The sequence below is a fragment of the Dermacentor silvarum genome, chromosome 2, assembly GCF_013339745.2.
Source record: "Dermacentor silvarum isolate Dsil-2018 chromosome 2, BIME_Dsil_1.4, whole genome shotgun sequence".
Taxonomy (NCBI): domain Eukaryota; kingdom Metazoa; phylum Arthropoda; class Arachnida; order Ixodida; family Ixodidae; genus Dermacentor; species Dermacentor silvarum.
This window is the reverse complement of record NC_051155.1, coordinates 102410872-102436659: the sequence shown is the minus strand read 5'-3', so window position 1 is coordinate 102436659 and position 25788 is coordinate 102410872. Positions and strand designations below refer to the sequence as shown.

General features: G+C 45.6%; 3 protein-coding genes across 3 annotated transcripts in view; 2 read left to right on the top strand and 1 right to left on the bottom strand.

Moving 5' to 3' along the window:
• LOC119441655 (PCI domain-containing protein 2) overlaps positions 1-13450 on the top strand; it is a 49997-nt gene extending 36547 nt beyond the window's left edge. Inside the window, exons 11-15 of the mRNA XM_037706254.2 lie at positions 2244-2317; positions 7908-8033; positions 10584-10650; positions 11825-11881; positions 13280-13450. Of these exons, the coding sequence (XP_037562182.1) occupies positions 2244-2317; positions 7908-8033; positions 10584-10650; positions 11825-11881; positions 13280-13369 (414 nt within the window). The 3' untranslated portion in view covers positions 13370-13450. The remainder of the gene's footprint in view (positions 1-2243; positions 2318-7907; positions 8034-10583; positions 10651-11824; positions 11882-13279) is intronic.
• LOC125943110 (uncharacterized) overlaps positions 1-25788 on the top strand; it is a 492224-nt gene that overhangs the window by 260300 nt on the left and 206136 nt on the right. The gene's annotated exons all lie outside the window — the stretch shown is intronic.
• LOC119441652 (transcription termination factor 5, mitochondrial) overlaps positions 14993-25788 on the bottom strand; it is a 41238-nt gene continuing 30442 nt past the window's right edge. The window contains exon 7 of the mRNA XM_037706253.2: positions 14993-23625. Coding sequence (XP_037562181.1) covers positions 23320-23625 — 306 coding nt within the window. The 3' untranslated portion in view covers positions 14993-23319. The remainder of the gene's footprint in view (positions 23626-25788) is intronic.

Genomic DNA, 25788 nt, shown 5'->3' with positions numbered 1-25788 from the left:
TCGACTCTATTAAAAATTCACATGGAATTGTCAAGCAGCTTGAAGTGGCACCAATTCCACTCCCAGTGTCTGTGTCGGTGAGGGCGGCGACTGAGTGAGGGTAGTGCTGGACAATGGGTGGTGCAAAGAAGCTGTTGCATATTGGTGCGTGAACGTCCTTTCTTTAATTTGCCAGGAGATGGAAATCGGTGCATGCTTTTACGGTAGTTTTGATCTGTAGTGACAACATATTAGTGGTTGAAATACAAAATGACCTGGGGGAGGGGGGAGGGGTATTCTGTAAGAGTCCACCTAGTGGACTGTTCATTTTGGCTGTCGCGGATTGGCTGCAGCTGCACGAGTGAGGCGGAGACAGGTGCCCCCAGCCAGTCTCCTTCTTGCTCAGGCAGCTACAGCCAGTCCTCAACAGCCAAAATGGGCAGTCCACTAGGTAGACTCTTACAGATGTAGTTGGAAGCAGCGCATGTGTCTGTTACACCCTTCTTCACTCTCGTCTACGTGTGCACTCTTGATATGCAACTGACCATCCCAATTCTTTACGTTGCTTCAGCACCAAGGGGGGTGATTGGCTGGTCATTAGGGCTTTTCCTCTAAGGAAATAACATCTGCAATGCAGTGAATGTATGACAGGTTCCATGTCTGGCGAAAGTGCTGTAGAAGTGTGTTTGGCTCTAAGGGGCACATGAGGTAAACAGTGGGTGACAGCCAAGTTAAGTTACCCTTGCAACATTTGTTTCATGCCAGGATGTAATCTGCAGTTCTGGTGCAAGGCTGGACATTTCTTTCACAATTAAAACCACCCATGACAAATGGGCTTCCTTATGTAGCTGCACCTGCGACCTCTGCGGTCACGGTCCGCCAAGTGCAGAGAGGGCAGCTCATTCCTGCAAAGCGCCGCAGGAGAGCATTGTAAAGAATCAGGAGAGTTCTTCTGCATGAGAATTGAATGAAATGGTCTAGACTTTGCTTTCTTTTTAAAGTTGAAATACAGCTTCGTTTTTTTCTTGGCAGTAATTGGCTACAATTTCACAATTAAAAACAAGCTGAACATCTTATGTCATAACAGTCGGTCCTGCATTTTCCCAGTGGCAATGCTGATGCTGTCCTGTATTTCTCATTTTCTCGCCAATAAAGGCCGTGTTGTTTACGAAGGAACACTTCGGACTCATTGGAACACTGATATATCACTTTAGCTTGACATAAAATCTTTATTTAGTGTCCTTTTACCCCTCGCATAAGTCTTCTATACAGGTGTTAACTGCAGCGTAGTGTCCAGATTAAAAGGTTCTCTGATCATAGCTAGCAGGTTTTGTTAAGGCAAGCCTTCGTGGAGAAAAAGTTCGCACATCAGAAAATCTCACCCGACACGCCACCATATTTTTGCTGCATTGCCCCTCATGCGATGATTTATCGGTGAACGTCGTCGTGCTGCTGTAATTGTCGCTAGGCGTGAAGCAGGACTGTCGCGGTTGTGGAAAATAATCAGAAAAAGGTTTGCACCTGTTGTACTAGAAAACAGTGTTTGTACAAGTTCATTAGTGTAGTAAAATGGTTCTTAAAGTGTTAAAGCTAAGCTAGAGCTGCTGCTAACTTCCAGTATGCCTAGTGCAAAAGAATGTTGCAAAACAGGCTGTTTATAATGTTTCCCCGTATTCTAAAATAAAAAAAAATAAAAAAAGAATTTTGAAAAAACAATTTAATGTCAGGCGGTTTCACTTCGGCCAAAGCTCCAGCTGCACGCGCGAGATCGCTGTTTTGTCATCTGGACATGCGGCCTTCGATGACTGCTTCTTTCGCCCTTGCGTTTGCTGACTTTGGACCTGTTTGGCATTCATTCCTAGTCCAGTATACACCATCTCACTGATGAAACATCACACGATGAAACACGGGTAGCTGCGTGCAACGGTACGAAAAACAACACCATGGGAGGAAGCCGGCAAATCCAGTCAGGCGACTTCCATTTGGCTAGTGTGTTCCGCCGTACGCTCGTCGCTTCCAGCAGCAATGTCTGCCCGACAAAAATATATGTTGGGACAGCTCAGCGGGCGGCACCAACTTTTTCAACGCCAGGTGTTCGGTTTTTGCCACAGGGCAAAGTTCGCGCCCGATATTCACTCCATGAGGGCCGGCCTTTATGTATGTACTCCTGTTGGAAAGATTTGCCTTCCTTGAGCGCGCATGTACCTGCATGCATGTACCGCATGTGTGGGTGTCTTAATGGATGTTGGCACACCTGCGTGCAGGGTCACATGCCAAGCGAAGCCCTGCTGCGCAAGTACGACCTGATGCAGTTCGCTGAGGTGGTGTCGGCCGTCACGTGAGTCACGCTGCTTGTTTGCAGCACTTTCCTTTGTTTCACCCCGGTGTTGCCAGGAAAGCCTTGCAGTAGCTGAGCGATGTTTCTGACTCGGGTGTTTTCTACCATCTCAATTATTATTCATTATTATGTAGAGGGGGATGCCACACGTGAATGCCAGTTTTCGTATTTCTTGATAAATCTTATCCAAATTTGCAAACCTTATTTATTTTGGTGTGCTGATTCCAAAAATGCAATCATTTTTGTCCTAGGACAAGTGGTACCTGATATACAATAAAAACGGTGTTGTTCTTTTGTTTGGAAGAAAATTAGCATCTAGACAAAGAAACTGAATAAAATGGTAAAAATATAGAATCAATCTAGAACATCTAAGGTGTGTGCTAAGGTATAAACCAGTATCATAGATCAATTCTAACTAGAGTTGGAGTTCATCAAAGTTGCTTGAAAAAAAAAATGCGATATTGACATGTGAAACATGTGACTAACAAAACATTTTCTGAAGGAATTATTATGCTGAAATTAAGCTTAGTGCACACTGCATGCATTCATCTTTTCAGTAAAGAAAGTATTACTACAATTGCTAAAATAGAACAGAAGCTATTTTCTGTCCAACATTGCAAATATGTCAAAGTTGTTGTTTTGCGAAATTAAGGAAGAACTTTTCAAAGAATCTTTATTGGGACATAATTTATAAATTCTTATGGAAATCAAGGGCCTTAGAGTCTTATGAAAATTAAGGGAGTTGGAGATGCAAAAATTACAGAACTAAAAATATTTTTGGGATAGTTTTCGGTCTTTAAGAGAAGCCGTCCCCCTTGGCCAATATGTAATGGCAACATAAAATTTAGACACTGCCGGGCATCTCATTGGATAAATTTTTACAAAATTTACATGCACTACATTGTGAATACCACTATTTTAAAGAACATGACCGGTTACATTTTTTTTGTGTGTGTGTAGAGCAATTTCTTACCTTTGCAACTGCTATTTTTCACTAGGACTAAAAGTGCAGTCATTTCAGTCGCATGAACACCAAACGATATAAATAAGTTTGTTATAGACACACCGTGTTCAGTAGCAAGCTCTCATAAAATATTCCAGATGTCACATTCCATCTAAGCATTCCCAGAAGTTCTAAAACAGTGCATGCGCACTAGCTGTTCACCACTTTGCGCTGTCAGTTTTGTCAACGTATCAACGTAGGTTAGTATTTGCACATTTTCGGCTGGGGGTCAGGACTGCAGGTTCCAGGCGATCTGTGGTTGACAAGAAGCACCAAATAGGCTTGTGTGATTTGCAAGCATTGCAGAAAAATTTTGTATGTCATCACAGGGCCCAAAGTGAGAGCGTGGACTGTGTTACTGCTTGGGTTGCTTGCAAGGAGGCGTTTTTAATAGGGGTGTGCGAATACTCGAATATTCAATTTCGATCGAATAGTGATCGTTCAAATACATAATTTGATTCGTGAATCGAATATGTAATACAGTTAAACCTTGATATAACGAAATTGACAAATTCCAGAAAAACTTCGTTATAAAGAGGATTTCGTTATATGCAGGTTCGGTACAAAAATTCGAAAAAGAAACACTTACCGTATTTACTCGATTCTAACACGCCCTCAGTTGTTTTCCGTTTTCCGTGACCAAAAGTGCGCGTTAGATTCGAGTAAATACGGTAAGTAAGCAAAAGGGTAACAGACGGCAGAGCTCACCCAAAACATTTATTTTGCGGTAAAAAACTGTATGATTTTGCTTTGTCGTTTGTTCATGATGGACGGCAGCACTGACTGTTGATACATCATCAATGAACACAATGCTGCTCCATCATCGTCCAGCCAGCCCGCGGCACGGCGCAAAAGGTCGATGGCGTCCAGCACCTCCTTCGCGGAGGGCATTGCGCATGCCGAGTCGTCCTCCCAAGGTCCGTTGTCGTCACTGCAGTCTCGGATAGTGTCTGCCAGAAGCTCATCCGTCAGCGAAGGGAGGGGGAAAGGTTGTGCCCGCGGCGGCAAGATCGCCGGGTCGAGGGATGCAGGCCCACCTCGCAGTCACCTGTGATTTCGAGCGCGCCAAGCGCGATGCCACCACTTCGCATTCCGTCGCGGCGGAGAAGGTGCTTCCAGTTGCTGCTTGCACAAAAATAACAAAATTTGGGGCAAAATCTCTAGGCTGTCGGCAGGGAAAATTCGTTATTTCTAGGGGGTCTCCCGCTGCCACTTCGTTACGTAGAGGTGTCAAATACATGTGCTTCTATGGAGTAACGGCGGGGAATAGAAAAACTTCGTTATATCCAGGAATTCGTTATATGGAGGTTCGTTATAAGCCGGTTTAACTGTATTCGATTTTTCGAATATCGGTACCTTTGGTGAATGACCCGGCCATGGTCGGTGCCCTGACGCGTGCAGCGTTCCCATGGCACGCAATCTCAATCTGTACAAGGTTCATCCAAGTGAACGATACTCATGGAAATGATTAACGCGACACAGACAGAGGGAACTACGTCAGCAGCACGTATGGAAAGCATGACAGCATGTGCGAAGATCGGTCTGATTAGGCACCGTAAGGCATGCTGATCGCATCAAATATGCGAGTTCAATGTTCACGCATGCAGATTCGCGCAGTTCGGAGCTTTCTATCCACATGCGAGCACAGAGACACACTTGGCATGCATGTTTGTAGTAGTTGCCGGCTGGTCGACTGCGGACCCGAGTGCCTCTTCAACAGCGTCAATCTAACGTATGATTTCGCAACCGATCACCGATGAGCCGCCCGTAGAAACATATTAGCGACAAGCTTTCCGCGATGGTTTGCAGCCCATTATAACATCGGCTGGCAACGAATTTTCATTGCCATACTGTCTAGCCCATACATTAGGCTCAATCGGAACTGCGTCATCGGGTGTTGGCGACTAAAGTTACAGTTACCGAATCAATGCAGATCTATTCACAGCGGTCGCATGAACCTCAGAAAGCCGACAAAACGCCTCGCCAACGGAAGTGGGTGCACGGGATGACCGTTGCATCTTCCCGGCTGCCATCCTTGCGAAATGCCATACGGTGGACCTTCGTTACGAACTGTGTAAGCGCACAACGGTCTCTTTTCATAGCTTCGAGCGACTCATCACAAGACTAGCTTTGGATGTACATCGTGGGCTTGAAAATAAAATGTGACAGTGTGGCTGTCAGACGTATCTTTTACAGACAGCAGATGGATGCGGACGAAAAAAGAAGGGGTGAGGAGGTGGGGGGGACCTCTTGCAAGCTTGCTGTTGGTCTCCCGATCTGAAAACTCTTTGCCATCGGCGCTCAGTGATGTGACGCGCATTCCCTGCTTATGTCTGTCGTGCAGATTGGCCTTATAACACGCTGACGATAACCCAAAGAAACCACCTGCCATAAAGATGGAAAAACGCTTCTGTTTTCTGCAAGAAAACTGGGAAGCAATACTTTCTAAGCAAAAGAAGATTGCCATTAAGCACAGTACGACCCACTATTAAACTGAAAACCCGATTGGAAAACCCGACACAACTCCGCTATTTGTTCAGTTTCAATGGGGAAAATGCACTTGATTCTATTTCACAGACATTCCATTGATAAAAGGTATTCTCCGCACCTTCGTATACGAAGTGATTTGTTATCGGTGCTGGCATACTAGTTTGTTGTTCCCTTTATTAAGAGTGGAGCATACTATGCATCTCGATTCATAGGCACCTAAGTTACTGATAGCTAGCAGCTAGCAAGATTCTTGTTAAGTAATGGGGGGGGGCCTCCTGAGCATGTGCAGCTGTGTTTTTTGCACAAAATTTGGAAGCATAAATGTTTGTGTTAAATTTTCTGATATTCAACATGTATTCCGTTCGATATTCGGCTCTTTTTTCCTTGATTCAATTCAATATTTGATTCGCACACCCCTAGCTTCACAAAAATTTTACGGTATATATTAGCATCCTGAGGCACATGCCCAGTTTATCGCCTTTTGAATTTTTAGCAATGTGAAGCAGAAAAAAAAAAGAAAAACAAGGAACCTGATCACGTTATCATAAGAAAGTGGTGTGTGTGCAGGCAGGCAGTGAGTCTAGGATGAACTTCAATTATAGAGACCGTTGGGCAAATTTGTTCCCACCAAATAAAAGTACAAAGGAACAAACAGTTGTAATGGCGATGCTGACAGCATAGTCAGTAGACCTAGTGATTCAGTGAACCATTAGCCCCCCCATTGATTCAGTGTCGCGACAAATAAGTTCACTCAAATAAATTTGTGGTTGAGGCTGAAAAACATTTTCTAAAACTTTCCATCTTCCTTAACTTCTAACCGTTATGAACTTCTATGAACCAGTTTGAACCGTTATGTTATTGTTCCAGAGCTGAACCTGAACCCGAAAACTTTTTGGTTTGACACCCAACTCTGTACGATGCTTGTAGAAATCACAAAGAATTGATCCAGTGGTGGAACAGCTGCGCCAATTGTGCCAAATTGCGGCGAGCCTGCGCCATAGAAAGCATAAGAGCAATAGCCTCGCTCCGTTTATTTTGCCTCACTGGTAAAACTGAAACCAAAACCTAAAGTGTGCTATCATAATCATCCTGGAAGTCAATGCAGTGGCCATAGCCAATGGATATAGCCGATGTCGTTGTTTCTCCATTCGCTGCTTTCGCCAGTTTTCTCTCTTTTGTTGCATTTCGCTTCAGCGTAGGTTGCAATGTACTGCCGCAGTGGGGTTGTTATTTGTGCCCTTTGTGCTGCAGTTGGGCAGGTGCTCCTTGCACTAGCGTGGAGGCTGCTCAAGGAGGCTGCTGGATCAAAAGGAAGCCTCGGATAATATGCGGTCACACATTGTTTAGCATAGTTGTTGATGTGGTGCCACTTAATAAAGATACCTCGTAATACGCGCACTCAGCTGCTGACACATAATTCTGATGACACAGTCACTTTTCTTGCATTCCCGCACGATCAGAAGAGCAGATTCTATGGTTGTAATTTAAACAACTTTGACGTGATTCAAGGCATAGTTACGCTGGAGAGATTTTGCATGTTTGGTGTAAAGTAAAATGTGTTAATTGTTACTTTGGTTTAGTAGCGCACGTCCAAGGGCATTGTACTCCTTACATGCACTTATTCTACAATCTTCTTTCGTGTTTCTTGCTCTCTTAAAGTGTCGCAAACGTGCTAACGCCTGTTGCTAGTCGAAATGGTAGAAGCAAGTTTATACCCTGATATGAGCACAGGGAAATTCACTCAATTACATATTATGGAAACTAGCACGGTAATGTTTATTTTAAATGCCTCATTAATGTGCATAAAGCAGGCCCCGTTATATCTATTGACTATTTCAGTTAAAATTGAGGCCTTCTTGTGTATAGGTGTATATTTGCCACTGTGGCAAAACTTATTTTTGCTGTGCCAAATCAGCATTTTGCCTGCACCAGGATGTGCGCCAAAAGGTCAGATGGCCGTTTCACCACTGATTTATATCATAGCCATAGTCGATTCTGCGAGAATGCCAGGAGAAAAATTTAATTATAGGTCTGCAAATCAAGGTATTTTAGTAACACTCATTGTGACTGCTACTGTCTCTCATCACCTTGGTACAGGGAGGGCAACCTGACGCGCTTAGACAAAGCGCTGGCAGCCAACGAGGACTTCTTCATCAAGAGCGGTATCTATCTCATCCTGGAGCGGCTCAAGGTCATCACATACCGGAACCTGTTCAAAAAAGTGTATGGCCCTTCCACTTCTTTATATTAAAGGGGCCCTGAAACACTTTTCTAACTCATTATGGAATGCCCTCACTATTAAAGGACATGGGGGTGGAATGCAAAACAGATTCTGTACCAATCTCTGGAAGCGGTAACCAGCGGTAGCCTTGTTGGGCAAAATTATTTCAAAGGTGTAGTAGCACCTCTCATGGCCTTTGTGCGGAGATGTTAATTCAATTTCCCAGCTCTATAAAAGTGGTTGTGTAAATTGCCTTTTATTTATTTATTTATTTATTTATTTATTTATCTAAAAACATGTCACAGGCACAGCATCAGGCATTGAGATTGCCTGAAGGGGACATCAGAGTAAAAGAACAAAACATTCAACAATCGTAACTGAAGTATAAAATGTGGACCGCAGCAATGATGTTACTTTGTACATAACTGGTGGTTTACACGGATTATGTAATCGTAGATTGATATTTGTGAGTGTTCCCGACATCGTGGTGTTTACAGAGCCTGATGGTCAAGGACATCACACACTCTTGCTTAAAAAAGATACAACTGGATTTCATTGCTGTTGCTGCTTGCCTACAGTAAGCCAGAACAAGATGTAGCGCCCACCGACACTGCAAAGCAGGGCGCGCTTTGGTCGGCGCTCCCAACCGGTGCCTTCGCGCCGACTGTCAACGAAGTAAACAATAAAAAGAAATGCAGCGTGTGCTCGAAGCGCAAGCTCGGCACGCGCAGTGTTGTTCCAGGAGCTTGAGACGCTGGTCGTCGCATCCTCCGCTCGGCTCGCCGCCTTCTTAGTAGGAACGACGGCACGGCTCGTTCGCCGCCGTCACGTTTATTCCTACAATGATGACCCGGACGTGATCAGCCACGACGCACACCGGCCACGGCGCTCACCAAGCCACGGCGCACACCGGCCACAGCGCTAACCAGGCCACGGTACGAGCATGCCGGCCACGGTACGAGCATGCCAGTCACGCGGAGCGATGACACGTCAGCTACTCACTCCTCGGACCATGGCCCTGCGCCTAGTGCTGACTGGCCTGACACTGGCCCTGATGGTTCGGGCGACTTTTACGAGGACCAGTTTCGGCTCGGGAACGCCAACAGCCTACGGCCCGCGGCCCCTTACGATGCGGACCGTCAGCGGGCTCTGCTCGAGGGACCGTTCCATCGGGCGCCCGTGCAGCAGCTAAGCCTCACTTGTCCTACCAACGATCCGGCACCATGCTCGATATTGGCAAGCTGCAGCGCCGTGAGTCACCGCAGCTCGTCGTTGAGTGTCCGCCTCGGCTGCGGTAGTTCGCGGGTTCGAAACCAGGCGGCCGCCGGTTACCCACCGGAATACAAATCGCGCACAAGCGACCCCCGGCCGAACGCCCGGCTTTTTTCAGGGGTACTCGCTTGGGAGAAGCTCCGCTAACCCCGCCGTCCCCCTCAGGGGATTACTTTCGAACAACCCTTCAGCCTGCAAAGGTGGTTACAACCCGGCCTGCGCGGCTCAAACTCGAGTGATGCATCGATGCACAGCTCACTGCGCGCGCATTCCCGCACACTGGTAACCCCCACCCAGGGGCCCACAGCTCTCACGCCTGTACAAGTACTACGCCACAATCACCTGGACCGTACACGGCCATCTCCTGAAGAACCTCATTGACCGCTCCACCCTAAGCACCGTGAAGAACGACGGCCCCGTTAAGGTCTCCAAGATCGCCATCAACCAGCTCGAGAGGCTTCGCTCCGACAACGGCAAGTTCGTCTTTGAATGCACGGCTCTATCGACGCGCAGGTTACCAAGGCAACCATCGCGCTTGGTTCCATCTTCGAGGACACCTGCACGAACAACGCCCTGCGCGAGCCTCGCGGGGCCTCGTGCAGCGAGGGCCGCTACCTCTACAAGCTATCCGAACCCGTGAGCCTAAGTCCAAGCACCTGACCTGCCGCACCGCCACCGGCCTCGGCTAGCCCTGCGACTACTGCGAGCAGTGCGTCTTCGCCCAGCTGAACGGCGTCTGCACGGACCATCTGATCGGCGACTGTGCTCTCGAGTTTGTCCGCTCGCTGGACGGCAAGACCTGCGACAAGCTACAGACCACCGCCGGAAACGTATCGGACAGCCCTGCAAGGCCAACAGCGAATGCCACACTGCCAGAGCCGCGTGCGCCAGCAACAGGCGCACCTAAGATGCAGGCTGGAGTACAAAGATCCAATTTAGCTTCTCTCACCTTCTTCATCGACGTTCCGTCTGGGCGGGGAGCCCTGTAGCGCCCGCCGACGCTGCAAAGCGGGGCGCTTTGGTCGGCGCTCCCAACCGGTGCCTTCGCGCCGACTGTCAACGAAGTAAACAATAAAAAGCAATGCAGCGCGTGCTCGAAGCGCAAGCTCGGCACGCGCAGTGTTGTTCCAGGAGCTTGAGACGCTGGTCGTCGCATCCTCCGCTCGGCTCGCCGCCTTCTTAGTAGGAACGACGGCACGGCTCGTTCGCCGCCGTCACGTTCTTCCTACAAAGATATATCTGTGTTGTTAATCCGTGTTACCCAATTCCATCTTGCACAGGTATTTGCTGCTGAAGACACACCAGATTCCTGTGGAGGCATTCCTGGTGGCAATGAAGTTCATGAAGGTATGGCTTCATTTTAAACTTGCACCCTTTGTTTTCGTTATTCTTTATATTTTACTTTATTTTAATGGCAAGATGCATTTCACGGATTGCAAGCAGGTCTTGGCACAGTGCCTTCCTTGTTTAAGCTGGTTGGTCCGACTTCACAAAATGTTACCATGCACCAAAAAGGCATTCACATGTTTTATATGAAGATATTTGGCCACTGCTTACTTCTACATCTAGCAAAATGTCTTAAAATATTTGAAGCGTAGCAATTTATTGGTGTATGTATCTGGATCTTTTATGGTTATTTTGTGATTGCAATTGCTTATTGACTGCTTCATAAGGTGTTTTTTTGTACTTTCACAGAACTCTCTTGCTTAAAAACTAACATTTACGGGGGTGGTGCTGTGGTTGGCTGATGTATTGGCTTTACTTTGCAGAGAAAGGTTTATGATCTCATTCATCTAGTATAGAGGTTTCTAAGCTCTGCAGGCTGTACATAATTCCAAATCAGTGTCTTCAGTCATAGGTTGGAGGTTGGTCCCACCAAGAGTGTCCATTGCGTTGACATGCTGCGCTTGGTGTCGCAAACTGCAGCCTGCTAGCATGTCTGCAATACATGCTAATAAACGCTGCCATAAAATCTTGTGTACTAAGCTTTGACTGTCATCAGATTTGGCCACTCACACTCAGTGTTGTCTCTTTGAAGTACATGAGGCTAAACACACGAGTGAAACTGCAGGCATCAGTAAGGTGACACATTTGATTTTCAATTAAGTGCTTGCATTTGATACCAACTAAGGAGCAAATGGTGACCTTATCATCAAAGCATTATGAACAAAGCTGAACAGGCAACTACAGCAGATGACAAGCAATGCATTGTCATTTATGACACCAATTGGCATTGCTCAAAAGTTGGCAGGGTGTCCAGGTGACCAAAGTTAAAAAAATAGTTTTGTGAATATCTAGGCCATCTGACTAACTTAAATATCACAGTTTGGTCGTTTGCTATGCGAAGAACATTGTGAGATGAATTTCAGCACTAGTGTCGTGTAACATATTCATTTAAGTACCCAATCATCATATGGCTGCATTCATATATACATAATCCGATGGTTCCCCTGAAGAAACTAGCTTTAACTTAAACAGCTTTTGCTCAACACTGTTTGCTGGCCATTTGCCACTTTTTCAGGTTGATGAAGTGGACATGGATGAGCTGCACTGCATCATTGCCAATCTCATCTACGAGGTGAGTGAAATTACAGTTCCATTCAGTAAGCACAATTGATGGTTTCGAGAAGAGGTGTGATCATCTGCGCATGGTTAATAGGCAGAGAGGTGAGGGCTTGGACAAAAAACTGAACCTTGGAGAAAAAAAAACTGTTTTTCTTTTTGAGCTTTCTCTGGGCATAAAAAGCAGAAAGAACTAAGGTTCCGAATTTGCTGAGTAAAATAAAGAGCACATTCAGGTAAATCATGTGAAACTTTGGTAGATGTCATTTATGGCAGATATTATTTCACCAAGTTTGCCTTCCTCCACCAAAATGCCACAGGGCAGAATTAGTGAAGCATAGGAGTATTTACAGGGCATTTACGAACTGCAGGAACACTGCATACACAAGATGCTTGCCCGAACCAGCCGCACGCTCTTCTCGTTAAATCGTCGTCTTTGTTCATAGTCGCACCATGCCCCACTGCTCCGTAACAATATTGTGGTTTTTGCACGTAACACCCCAATATTAATTAATTAAGCAAGCTAGAGACGATCACCTGTCACTGCAGTGCGTCGAATATGGCTATGAACCAGTTTTTAAAGATTGCACCATAGTGTCAAAACGCCACGATGAGGGCACACAACTGATATCCGAAGCTTCCACATCCAAACAAGTGCTGATGCATGTGTAAGCTACCCTTCTGCTATTTCATTCCTTCCTGACTAGATATCATTCCTATTGGAGTGATTTTACTCCATATTACTCCACGCACGCTCCATATTACTTCCACGCACACTCCTGTTCAGTCTTCTTTGTTTTTAATTATTGAGTGGTACGCTATATATGCTGCTTAAGTGAATAAGCATTTGCTTGTTAGTCGATGCCATTTCCTGTCCCTTTCTTACCTCTTATTCTTTTCCACTGTGTCTTCAAACCAGCCCAATGAACCAACCAGCCCAAATGCAAACGCTTCTGCATAATTTCGTGTTTGTTAGGTGCACAGCCGCAAACTGATTGTGCTCTGTGAACTGATTTGTGCTCGGTGATGCCTGCAAGGAAAACGTCTGAATACGCAGCTCACTTTCGGGCTGCATTCTTGAGCATCAGAAAATGCTTTCTTGCAATTTTATTTCGTCCTTGATCGTGCATTATGGCCATGATTTTCTACAAGTTCTGTTTCTACCAACTGTTGTGCTAGCATGGTCCACAATGATGCAAAACATGAAAGTTGAATTGCCTTATGAGAAACAGCCGAAAGCATTATTGATGGGCATTTGTGGGTCTGTTCGTGTGCATGTGTACACGTTCTTTGCAAAGAGACATAGTTGCTACTGCGTCATGTACTTCGCTAGTAGAGTGAAGTTGCGGGTATGCTTGGATTGTGCTGAACTTAAAATTTAGTTCTTGTTTTTTGCTTCACTGCCATTTCACAGGGCAAGATAAAGGGCTACATCTCGCTGCAGCACCAGAAGCTGGTTGTGAGCAAGCAAAGTGCGTTCCCTCGTTTGTCGACCCTCAGCTAGCAGCAGAGGCAACTGGACATCATCTTTTTCCCTCCACACTGCCCCATGTAAATAGTACAGAATAAAGACATTTCAACATCATTGAATGGACTGTGAGCATTTACAAAGACAAAAGTCTTTCAGCTACATGTGCTGATCTTATTTTACTGCAACAGCAGTTAAGAGCTCAAAACAGGGTTTGACGTGTCTGTCTATCCGTCGTTCTCGTTACGCTTATAGTTGCAACCGTTGTCATGGTATCTGCAGTCATTGCCGTGATGTGACAACTCTCCCGAACCTTTGTTAATCTTTACGAATTTGGGCTCCTTGTCATCTTCAGCTTAACCTTCAGCGTAAGGTGCAGAAAATTAAGACTGTTTCATGCATTCCATGCATAGCAGACAACACCAGGAAGGCTAGTATGTACAAAAGTGAACTTCATACGAAAGATATAGCTATGTGTCTTGTAATATAACATTACATTAGGTCTGGTATTCTTATGTCACAAAATGTGAAGTAATTTATAGTGTGGATCATGTCGCACATGTGAGCCTATTTACCACCAAATGAGCAGAGTGACACATATCTATGACCACTGCACACAGTGCACCACTTGTGCTCACGACCAAAACATAGTAGTACGTGGCAAATGGGAAGCACGAACTGCGCACAAATAACACATGATTGGATGTACCCGTTACGTCTGCAAGTTGTAGTTATGTGTGAAGTAGCTATTTTCTAGAAAGGGCTGCAGGTCGACAACAACAGCTGCGAAATGCGTAGACTTTGATTTATATTGACCAATCTACTTCCAGATGTACTCTATGTATGAAATGCATTATAGAGATTACACTCCTGCATCTTTGGCAATGTGCAATTGGAAGCTGGATGTGCTAACCGAAGCACCATCCCTCAGATTTGGTGCTTGTTAACTTGTGCAGCGTTTTGCACACAACGCAGACTCGGATCGACAGTTGTGGCATCCATGCATGTACAGTTAAACTTTGATTTAACGAACTTCAGTATAGTGAAGTATTCTACTTTTATAACTTTTTGTCCATAGAACACCATGTATATTCAACTTCAATATAACGAACTGTGTTTATATACGATTTCAGTGTAACGAAATCTCACTGCCGTCGCGAAGGTATACCGAGGCAATAGGGTCTAAGTTACACCGAGGCAACTGTGGCTGCTTGCGAACGCACCTTTCAAATTGATAGCTGCACGACAGGGAGTGGCTGCTGAAGCAGAGAAGTCCCTCATGCCATGCGATAGCATCCTATCGCGCACAGTATGCTGAGGGTGTGAGCCGAAAATGATGGTAGCTTGATGTGCGCCGTCTTCAGGAGGGAATGGGCGAGTGCGCAGACTAACGTAGTCAAGCGTGCGCTGAGGGGAGAATGGGAGGCAGGTGAGCTCGTCTCTTCTGGACCGGCTACATGACTGTCGGCGCAGTATGCGGCCGGAGGTAATCTGCAGTGGGTGCAAAAGCTGGGCGAGCCGAGATGGCCATTTCCAAAAAGAAAAGTGTCGAGAACACCCTTGCCTCACAATGTTGTTCTTTGTTTTTTTTTTCTATGCTAATGATTACCCAGCTCAACATTGCTGGTTCGAAGGAAAATTTAATTAACAGACCAGTACTTTCTGCACGCTTTATTCATTGAAAACATGCTGTTTATTTCATGTCAAGGTATACACAGCACTGTACACTTAGTATTTTTTCGCTGTAATGTTTGTACATGTAGTTCTACAATGCAAGCTAACACAAGGCAGGAGAAGAAGGCTTCAGTCCCCAACAAAAGTTAAAATTGTACATTTAATATGACTTTATAGTATGTCCTTTAGTACACATATACATGAGTGAAGACCAAGTGCAATAATAATGAAAGAACAGTGATTGTCTTAACCCCAAACACTGTGAAGGTGTCTTAGCAATAAAGCTAGCAATGGGGTATTTTGCTTTGATGATTCCAAACAACTACCTTCTCTCACTCAACAGACTAGAGATGCCACGCATTTGAAGCATATATAAGTTTCAACTGTTTGTTTGCCAAGCCAAGGTTATAAAGCCTATCTGAAGAGAATAAATGGGCTCAACTGCTCAAACTTAGGGACAAACTTCCATGATGCCTGTATGACTTGCCTATGCGAGAACTTAAACTTCTAACGGGCATCATGTATCTAAGAAACATTAAACTATTATCTAATGCTGTCCCGCCACAAATTCATCGCTGTACAACAACATTCATATTGCATCAGGCATTGTACAGCTCAGCAGGAGGCAAACATAACTATTGGTCATAAGCTTCAGTGAGGAATATTGGCATCCCACAAAATGCACTGCCATCACCTACTTTAGGGAAATTGCCAATTATCCTGGCCCCTCAACATTACCCATGCTTTCATTGGTTGATCATCCCACCAAAGTGTTAAATAGGGATGTGAACCTGAGCCTACCATAAAATTAATTTGCTACGATGAGCAAGGTCAATCAGACGCTGCATGCGAAACATAGAATTATAACAAAGCCCACCGAAGGACCCAACTTCCAACATTCCTACATGGTGTCATGGAAAGAGCAAGATGCTATTCATCACCATGTTCAACAAATGCTTAAAGACGATGTCATCCAGACTTAGCTTCACTGGTTGTATTAATGAAAAGTGAAGATGACATTTTGCGCTTATGCGTCGACTATTGGAAAATAAATAAAATCACTAAAAAAGATGTTAATCCTTTGCCACGAAAAGATGACTCCTTGGATCGTATCTGACAGGCCTGATACTTTACTTCCGTAGATTTGCATAGCGGTTACTGGAAAATAGCAGTTGATGAACACGACCGCAACAAAACAGTCTATTACTCTAGATGGCCTGTTTCAGTTTCAGGTCCTTCCTTTCGGCTTTCGTTCAGCGCCAGCTATATTTCAAACAACGATGGACACTGTTTTGTTGTGCCTTTAAATGGCAATCGTGTCTGGCATGCTCACACAATGTGGTGGTCATTTCTGATGCATGCGAGCAGGACATCCAGCGTCTTCAGCCAGTTCAAGCCATTCGAACAGCTTGACTCTCTCTCAAGTCAGAGAAGTGCCACTTTGGGTACGGAGAACTTAACTTCCTTGGTCACATAGTGAGCAATGCCGGTATTTGCCCAGACACAAAGAGAACCACTGCTGTTGCCACATTTCAGACACCAACCAACAAGGCCTTTGTACGTCATTTTCTGAAACTTTGTGCATGGCCTCCAAGATTGCAACCGCTGGCAGCTTTTGCTCTGCCCGTCCCATTTGGCGCGCTTGCCAGCAAAAAAAAAAAAAGTGTAATGTGGCACGCGCGCCCGTCTGCCTAGAGGTGGCACCGTTAGCAGAGGATTCCAATGCCTCTGGAGGTGGTCGTAGAAGGCAGACCATGTGAGATCTCAACGTGCGCATTGCCTCTCTTTCAACTTGATGCAGATCTTCACAGGATATATCCCAGGCAATTTTTCAGCTCTGCCTCAAGCTCTACCTAGACCATTTTGCCATCTCAACTGTTTAGTCCTTTCTATATCCTAATCCATTGATTTTGTAGTATCTATAGTCTATACTTATGTTTATTAATTTATTTTCAAAGAACCCCAGGTGGTCCATGTTCCCCAGAGTCCCCCACTACAGCCTGCCTCATAATCAGATTGTGGTTTTGGCACATAAAACCCCCATAATTAAATTTCTTTCTTTTTTCATTTTTCGGAACAAATTATGTGTAGGTTCACATACCATTCATTGCCTCTGAACTGTCAGCTCATTGTTGATGGCAGAGTTTAATTGTCGTCTGTCCAGCCTTTTCTTTTTTTACTTTGCATTGCAGAGATTCAGCAGTTGATACGGTAATTTTCATGTCTGTATGCCTACTCTGTAATGCAGCGATGTTCATGCAATAATTGCTTGCATCGTCCCGTGCATACTTTTTCTGTCTTTATTATGATTTTGCTTGCTACTGTGCTGCACGAATAATGAGTTTGTTACGTGATGCTTTTCTTTTTTTTTATTATTGCCTTGTTGAATAATGCTTATCATACATTGATGTAGCCGTATTCACATATTATCCAATGCCTTTCTCACGACCATGTAAAAATATATATATTATTAAATTAAACATGCCGTAAGCAAACATGTGGAAAAGCAACTAATATTTGTAATTAAAATTTAAATAATTATTGCTTTTAGTTATGGTAATGCCTGCTTGTGTGGCATATACTAATAAACATGTAAATATTTGCATAATTTATCATTTCACGCTTGGTTGCACAATTTATTGCACCATCAAGCCTTGAGACTGCAGCAGGCAATGTCATGCAAACTGAAATCTTTCTTCAATCAGCAAAAAAACAAAAAAAAAAACTTTTATAAAGGTTGCTGCACGTTACCCAAAATATTCTTTGTGCGTTTGCACATTTCAGTGACACTTCACCTTGAATATTTGCCTTTGGACTGGCATAGTTAATCCTGCGATTTAGGTTTGCCCAATTGCTGACGAAGACAACACTAGATACATAGGCAAGCGTAATTTTTTCTCTTTCAGTACTCTCATATAATTTTGAATGCTTTTGCTTGTGAGCTGATGCATGTCAATATGCGCAACGCTAGTTCCTGTCAGTAAACAGGGTTCAAAATTTCAAAATCATATGGCAAAGCGACCCCTATCTCAGTTGGTGACTTAGCAAAATGAAGTGCTACTATGGCAGTTGCATCCAAAAAAAAAAAAAAAGGTAATAATAAACAATTCTGGGGCGTACATGCCAAAAATACGTAATTATGAAGGCACGCCATAGTGTGGGGCTCCGGATTAATTTTAACCACCTGGAGTTCTCTAATGTGCACTCAAATTTAAGTACTCGAGCGATTACAGCATGTTTCTGCGGGTGGATCATGCTGCGTCTTGCTTCACGCCTTCTCACGACAGTGAAATGCGCAGACGAAAGTAAGCACCTAAGCCAGCAGGCGACTCATTCAAAGCTTTGAAAACAGATCAGAAAACGATATACATATAAACCACAAATTCTGTAGTATAGCACATTTCTGGCACATGGGGGGGGGGGGGGGGGAGGAACTCTTGCTGATGTATGAGGTGTGTTCAAAAATAAACCGAACTGTGGCTATAACATCTTCATTGCTCATTGTACATGTTAAGCACTGTCCCCCTCAAAGCAGTTCCCTCTACTGGCAATACACTGTTCCCATCATTTCTTCCATTTTTGGAAAGCCTCCTGGAACGCACTTCCAGGGGTGGCGCGCAGGTGTCTTGTCGCATTGTCCTGAATCTCCTCTATGGTTTGGAAACGACATCTTTTCAATGTGGTTTTAAGGTTGATTTTTCAATTCAACTTTGGGAAATAGGAAAAAGTCTGCTGGGGCTAGGTCCGGAGAATACGGTGCATGGTGTACAACGGGAGTGTGATGTTTTGCTTGATAGCTGCAGACAAGGAGCGATGTGTGAGCTCGCACATTGTCATGATGCAACATCCTTGTCTGGTTTTCTCACAATTCAGGCCTCTTACTGCACACAGCATTCCTAAAACGTGCTAAAATTCCCTGGTAGACTTCCTTTTTCACCATCTTACCATGTGGTACTAATTCCAATGCTTTTGCAGTCAAAAAACGCAACCAACATTACCTTGATCTTCGACCGACTCATGCGTGCTTTCTTTGGACGAGAAACTTTTCCCACCTACTGCAACAACCACACTTTCGTTTCAATATCATAGCCATAAACACAGGTCTCATTGCTTGTTTTGATGGTCTTAGAGAAGTTTTCCATTGTCAATGGCAGTGGCAAGCAGTTCCTGGCTGATTTCAACATAGGTCTGTTTCCGATCGTCAGTCAAAAAACGTGGAATGAATTTGCACTCGCACGACGCATCTCAAGTTTGTCACTCAAAATTTGATGGCACGATCCTACGCCGATGCCCACTTTGTCAGCAACTTCTCAAACAGTTAAACGACGATTTACACGAATCACAGCACGAACTCTCTCGACGTGGTCATCTGTCGATGTGGAAGGTCATCCAGGCTTGGGATCGTCGCCGACTGACATTCTGCCATGTTTAAAACGCTTAAACCATTAATAGCACTGCATGCGAATCATACAATCCTCCCCGTCTGCTTGGCTAAGCAATTTAAATGTCTCTGTGAAAGTTTTGCCACGTTTGTAGCAAAATTTCACACACACACATTGTTCTTCAAGCTCTTTTATTGTCACTTTGGCATTAATCCGACAAACAGCTTGTGCACGTGCTCACTTCAGCAGCTGTAGCTCGCCAACCAACGGTCAGAGCGAAATGCGGCAAACGGCAGTTTGTTGTCTGAACGTACCAGTAATTGCACTCAGTAGCCACAGGGCACTCCTTCTGCCAGTTGGCGTGCTATTTCAAAAGCCCAGTTTCTTTTTGAACACACCTCATATTCCACTTCTATATACCAACGTATTTAAATGTAGTCGGAGTATGTGTGTGTAAAAAAAAATGCATTTGAGAATAAATAGGCACCGGCATGCACTTTGCCCCTATTACACCGCCAGCTGTCATTTACAAATCGGAAAGGAATCGCGTAGCAGCACCAAATCATTTTTTTCTCGCCTCATCCAAGCTGCAGCAAGAGTACTGGAGCACCTGAAAGCCTCCTAAAGCATGAAAAGCCCTAGGTTGTGTGCGCCGTGGTGCAGAGGAGGAGGAGCCGCCCACACACACCACAGAACTTACGCTCTCTCCGTGCAAATGGGATGGCCGGAGCAAGACCTGCCAGCGCGCACCATCTCGGAAGCCATGCTCTGTGCATACTACAGGCTCTTTACCATACATTCTTTTTAACGACTCGAAAACTAGTTGCCACACTGAGAATGTGACACACACGTGTTCTCCGTGTGTATGTCTGCCTTTCGTGCGGTTGAAAACAATGTACAGTAAACGGCACCAACTTGGCCAGCAACAAGCCCTTCTGTAAGGTGCTTTGTCTATAACTTTTCAAAAATTGCTCAATGACTCGCAACCAGCTTATGAAAGGTGATGTAATTTTTGTTTGGATCAACAAACAACACCAATCCTACAATACATTCCGAAATTGGCTACTGGCGCCAGCTGTAGTCGGTCATTTTGACGAGGATGCCGAGATGGAATCGCACACGAATACCAGCAATGTTAGTCTCGGTACTGTGTTGGTACGTACACTGAAAAAAAAAAGGGCATTGAGCGTGTCATTGCCTATGCAAGCTTTACTTCATCATTTGCTCAGAAAAATTATTCTGCTACCGAAAAAGAATGCTTAGCAATTGTATGGGCAATAATATTGCTACTGAAAAAGAATGCTTAGCAATTGTATGGGCAGTAATAAAGTTCCAAACATACTTGTAAGGCTGCCCACTCAAGAGTGGTTTGCTCTGTTGGCTCTCAAGTATAAGACCCTTCAGGCCATTGGGCACAATGGAGTCTTTGCTTGTAAGAATTTGACGTGACCATCATTACCTACGATGATCTCCCTAGTAAAGCAGTTTTTACCACCAATCGTGTGTTAGGTAAATGAAAGAAATGTTGTAGTGCCCTTTCTCGCATAATTTGCATGCTGACGCGCTCACCTGCATTCAAACACTGCCCTCTTCGTGTAGACATAATTCTCTTTTTATTTGCGTTTTCCACACGTACCTTGCCCGTGCAAGCTCTCGCCTGCGTTCTAAGGGCTGCGTATTTTATAAGTTTCCTCACCACATTCATTGTTCCTTGTCACTGAGCAGCTTCTTAGGCCGCTGCATAGTCACAGAATTTTCGTATTCAATGTAAAACAAGCAACGAACTCACCGAGAAATTGCATTTTCTGGCCTATGATGCGACGCAGGTCCCCTGATGTTGAGTGTGCCGGTAACGTGGCGAGAAAATTCAACAATAGTTTGGGCCTGAGAGTTGCCTACAATAATTACTCTAGGAAACTTTGGTATTTACTGCCATCGTTCAGCCACTATGGGAATGATGGTTAGTACGTAGGTTTGTCTGACCTTCGTGCTTGTGCCTTCAGACGTTCTTGTGACTTCGTTTATTACGCTTTTTTGGCCTTCGTTTTCCTAAATTTCAAAACAATCTATACTTGCATAAATGCAGAAGACCCCATGAACAGGCATAATGGCTACTAATTGCAGCATTTCAGCATTCGTAAGGGTGTTCTATGCCGCTTGCCGATGCATGCGTCCGTGGCGCAATGATCACAATATTGGGCTCCTGCACTAGACATCCTGTGTTCAAATCCTGCTGCCTGGACAATTTTAATGGTGTTTACTTAATTATTTATAACACATCACATTGTTTAAAATGATGAGTTCAAAAAGCCACGAAACCATTCGAAGCCAGAAGTACAAAGTTTAGCCAAATCCATGCACTACCCATCATTCCCATGCTGGCTGACCTGCCCTGCTTGCAGCTGCTGTCGACACTGGCGCCACAGTTCCCTCTAGTATTTATCATATAAAACTCTATGGCTTTGGGTGGATGTGTGTCGGCACCTGGCGGCTGTCTGACATTTCGCGTCAGAGGGCCGTGCGCCCGCAAGTAGGTGGCGGCAAGCGTACAGAACATTGTGTATTTACCTATTCAAGCCCAGAAGGCGCTAGGGGTTTTCTGGGACACGAAACTGGAAGGACGAATGAAACGGAGCGGAAAATTACCCCAGGCACCTAGCCAAAGGATGCTACGCATCACAATTAACTTCCGAGGTTTTACGTGCCAAAACCACGATACGATTATGAGGCACAGCGTAGTGGGGGACTTTGAATTACTTTTTACCAGCTGGGATTCTTTAATGTGTACTCAATGCACGGTACACAGGCGTTTTTGCGTTTCGCCCTTACCAAAATGCGGACGCCGCAGCCTCAGGCTTAGCAGCGCAACACCAAAAGCCACTACACCACCACAGCGGGTCCTCACTGCTATCGAGTGGCACTTTGCTTCTTCAGACAAGCTGTCCATCATCTGGTAACAAATATTTACTCCAATTCCAGATGTTGTCATTTCAAGAACTGCAAAGGGGCTTTCCCTGCCCAATGTTATAGAAGTTATAGGTTTTTCTCATCAATGCACGTCATAACCACTATTAAATTATCACACATTGCTCACTAAATGTTCCGTCTACACAGCCAGCAACCATTTCCAATATATAAAAAGGGTGCCTTTATCGCAAACGTATTTGCACTGTACTGCCCACAACTGTTGATGTAGGTCCTGTTTTCAGTGACTTTTTTTTTTAGGGTACTGCACAGTGGATTATGTGCAGGATGTAAGGTGCAGCCTGCTAGCAGGTGCCTTAGCCAGATGGTCACTTCACATTTGTACTCATTCTGCACAAGGTCCAGTTTGAGTGTCTTTCAGTGCCATAAATATACTGGCATTCCCACACCACTTCGAGCGCTGAACAGTGCAAAGCCTGCGTACTTACATCACCACTATGGCACCGACACAGCTGTCTCACACTAGTGAGGCACTTGGAGCACTAAGTGATAACGTCATATTCCACCATCACGACTGTGTCAGGACAAGTCTGCACGTTCCTTTTCTGTGTCACAGTGTCGACGACTAGATTGCGTCGATCTCCGAGGCACCTTGGACGCTGCATCGTGGTGTTGTCACTGTCGGCCGTTACGATGGGTCTGCCTGACCTTTTTTCCTTTGTGACAGCACCGGAGGGTCACTTAAACAGCCTCGTGAATACCACCCAATACACAAGATACTCGGGGCCCAGCATGTTGGTAGCATTGCATACGTTGCATGGAGGAGAAGTGGTCAGCCAGAACAGGCCTGCTCATTTCCTCTTCGTCTCACATAGTAGTGCTACAAGTCCGCCTGCACTTCTCCTAGTTCTTTCATATAGCCTCTCCATTATCAAGAGGGCATTGAAAATTTCAGACACTGAGCATTGAACAGCAATAGTGTCACACTCGGCCGTCTTGGGTAGGTCACGACGATGACGAGTCACCCTCCTCTTCCTTTTGCACAGTTGGAAAAGTGGCTGGGTGGAAGTAAGGGTTCTGCAGCAAGGCTGCCTGGTTGGCTTTCTCCTGGCTGGTGCTGTCCAAGGCCTCCACCTCGCTGAACAAGCCCAGCTGAGTGTGCCCCGTGAAATGTGCCTCTCGTTCTATGTAGTACAGCAACACCTCGAGGAGCTCGGGACAGTCACGCCACTCCGAGTACGGCTGCAGCTCGTCTCGCTCAGGGAGGCGCAAGAAGTGGGACGCCACCAGCTCCGAGTCGTACAGCACCACCTGCATGAAATGGGAGTTGAGCCCCCCAAGTCAGTTTCTGATAAATTCGATGGTTCAAATAAATTTTTTCTCTCTCTCCATCCCGATTCCTAGTGAATGGTTGAATTCGAGGTGTGGTCCAGTGAGCCATCTCTACAAGAAACAAACTCGTTCTCATAGCTTGCAACAGTAACGTCTTGAGCCCTACAATCACAGAAAATGATGCAAGAGATTCATATCTATTTGTGAAATGCACCGCCCAACATTTCCTCAATGACAGCTTAGCACAGGCTCAAAGAAAGTTTTACTTAAGATCAACCTGGTGGGGACTGAGGTGCGTCCCATTACTTTTGCACAGGCATTTGCCTATAGCTGTTTTCTCCCGTCCCTGCACCTCTCCCTTTTACACCTCGAACAAGACAAAGCGACAAGTGGGCTGTCACCCACCTGCTGTGCCGCTCCGCCCTGGAAGGATACAGTACGTAGTTTCCTGCTGACCGGTTGTCCAAAATACAGCATAGACCACTTATAGCGTGTGGGGATTGAGGGAGGCGCCGGCGCCATTGCGCGGGCTTCACCTGTTCTGCCGTCCCTCGACTTTCCCTGACCGCTCCCAACTGGTTCCAGCAATGCGCAGGCAGTGGTTTGCAGTGAGGGCGGGGGCTCACGTCACGGCGCGGCCTGCGTTTCAGCTGCTAGCGGCGGAGCGTGGCTCTCTTATCTCCGGGACCGGCGCAAGGTACATACATGCTTTCCTCTCGTCCGCCGACACCTTTGTGACTAGGACTGAAGCTCGTGCACGGTGCCTTTGCCCGTGCGAGAGCACGTACTTTGTGCTGATCCTTTTCCCGACGCTAAGCCGACGAGCGGTGCCTAGTGCTCAGGCGAGGTCGTACCACGCCGAGCCTGCACTTGCCGTAAGCCCAAGCCGAAGGAGCTTGCCCGAGCTCTCGCAAGTTGACCCATTGGTTATCGCCAGAGCAAGTAGCATAGCCGCCGGGACTTTTCCTAGCGGTGTGTCCCAGCTTGAGCCTGTGCTCTCGCCACTGATGTGCTATAGGCGCCTGTTATTGTATTTTCGCCCTTGGTGCGGGACCCCTTTGGTTCCCTGCCGCGCAGGGTTGTAGTGCTGGTGCTAACGGACTCAATAAACAGTTTCCGTCAACTCAGGACTTTACTGTGTTTTTGCGTACATCGCTCGGTAGCCCCTCGCGCGCGAGCAGTGCTGGAGGCGACGGCTGACGCGGCCCTGTGGCTCGCTAAGCGAACCCGTGGTGGTTGGTCTCCTGTGAGACACCAAGAACCCACAAGCGTAGTCACTGAAATCACGAATATCCGCACTATAAGTGGTACTGCGCTATAACCAAAACATTTTTCAATGGCTGTACACGTGCAAAACATGTAGACCAAGCAGGCACGCGTATCTGAGAATTGAAGCATGCAACTGGGATGCTTGCATCCGTTTAAATTTACAAAAGTCGTAAGGTTAATGCCCGAGAACCTGCGGTTTTCACATGAAGCAGACAAAGTAACACAGAAATAAAAAAAAACTTCATAAAAAAAGTAAGCCACTGAAGAAATTTTCAGACCCACTTGTGTATTCGAAATTCCCCATGGCACCACTGCCAACTCCACATAACTAATCTGGAACAGAAATTTCAGACGCCGTACAGTGTCTCGTTTGATTTCTTGGTTGGATACGCATGCCACGATCTGCAGTGTTGAAAACATGGCTATCGCGAACCAAGATGCTGCCATTCGAGTGTTGCCCATGCTATCTGTGCCCCCACTTAGATTGCTGAAGTGGTTTCTCCCGTTTCCAAGTACAGCCACTGAGATGCATTTCGTTGGCTCGGCACTAAACTGCAACTGTGGTCGGCTACTCCAGACGAGGTGTGCTGTAGCCGGCGGCGGCACCGAGCAGCATACCGTCGCGTGAAGCTCACCCTTGATACATTTGTACACGTAGAAGATTGGGCAAGCGATCACGTGCACGGGCTCAACTGACAGTAGCGCGTGTGAAGCGGAGTTCACTTTCTCAGACGATCAGCCATGGCAACTACTGCGAACGCCTGCAAAGTTTGTATGTGTGTGTACTGGTAGGAATGTCTTAAAACCAAATTTGTGGAGCACCGCTCAAACTGACGGCAGTCAAGGTTGCACGCACAATATCTGCACTTTACG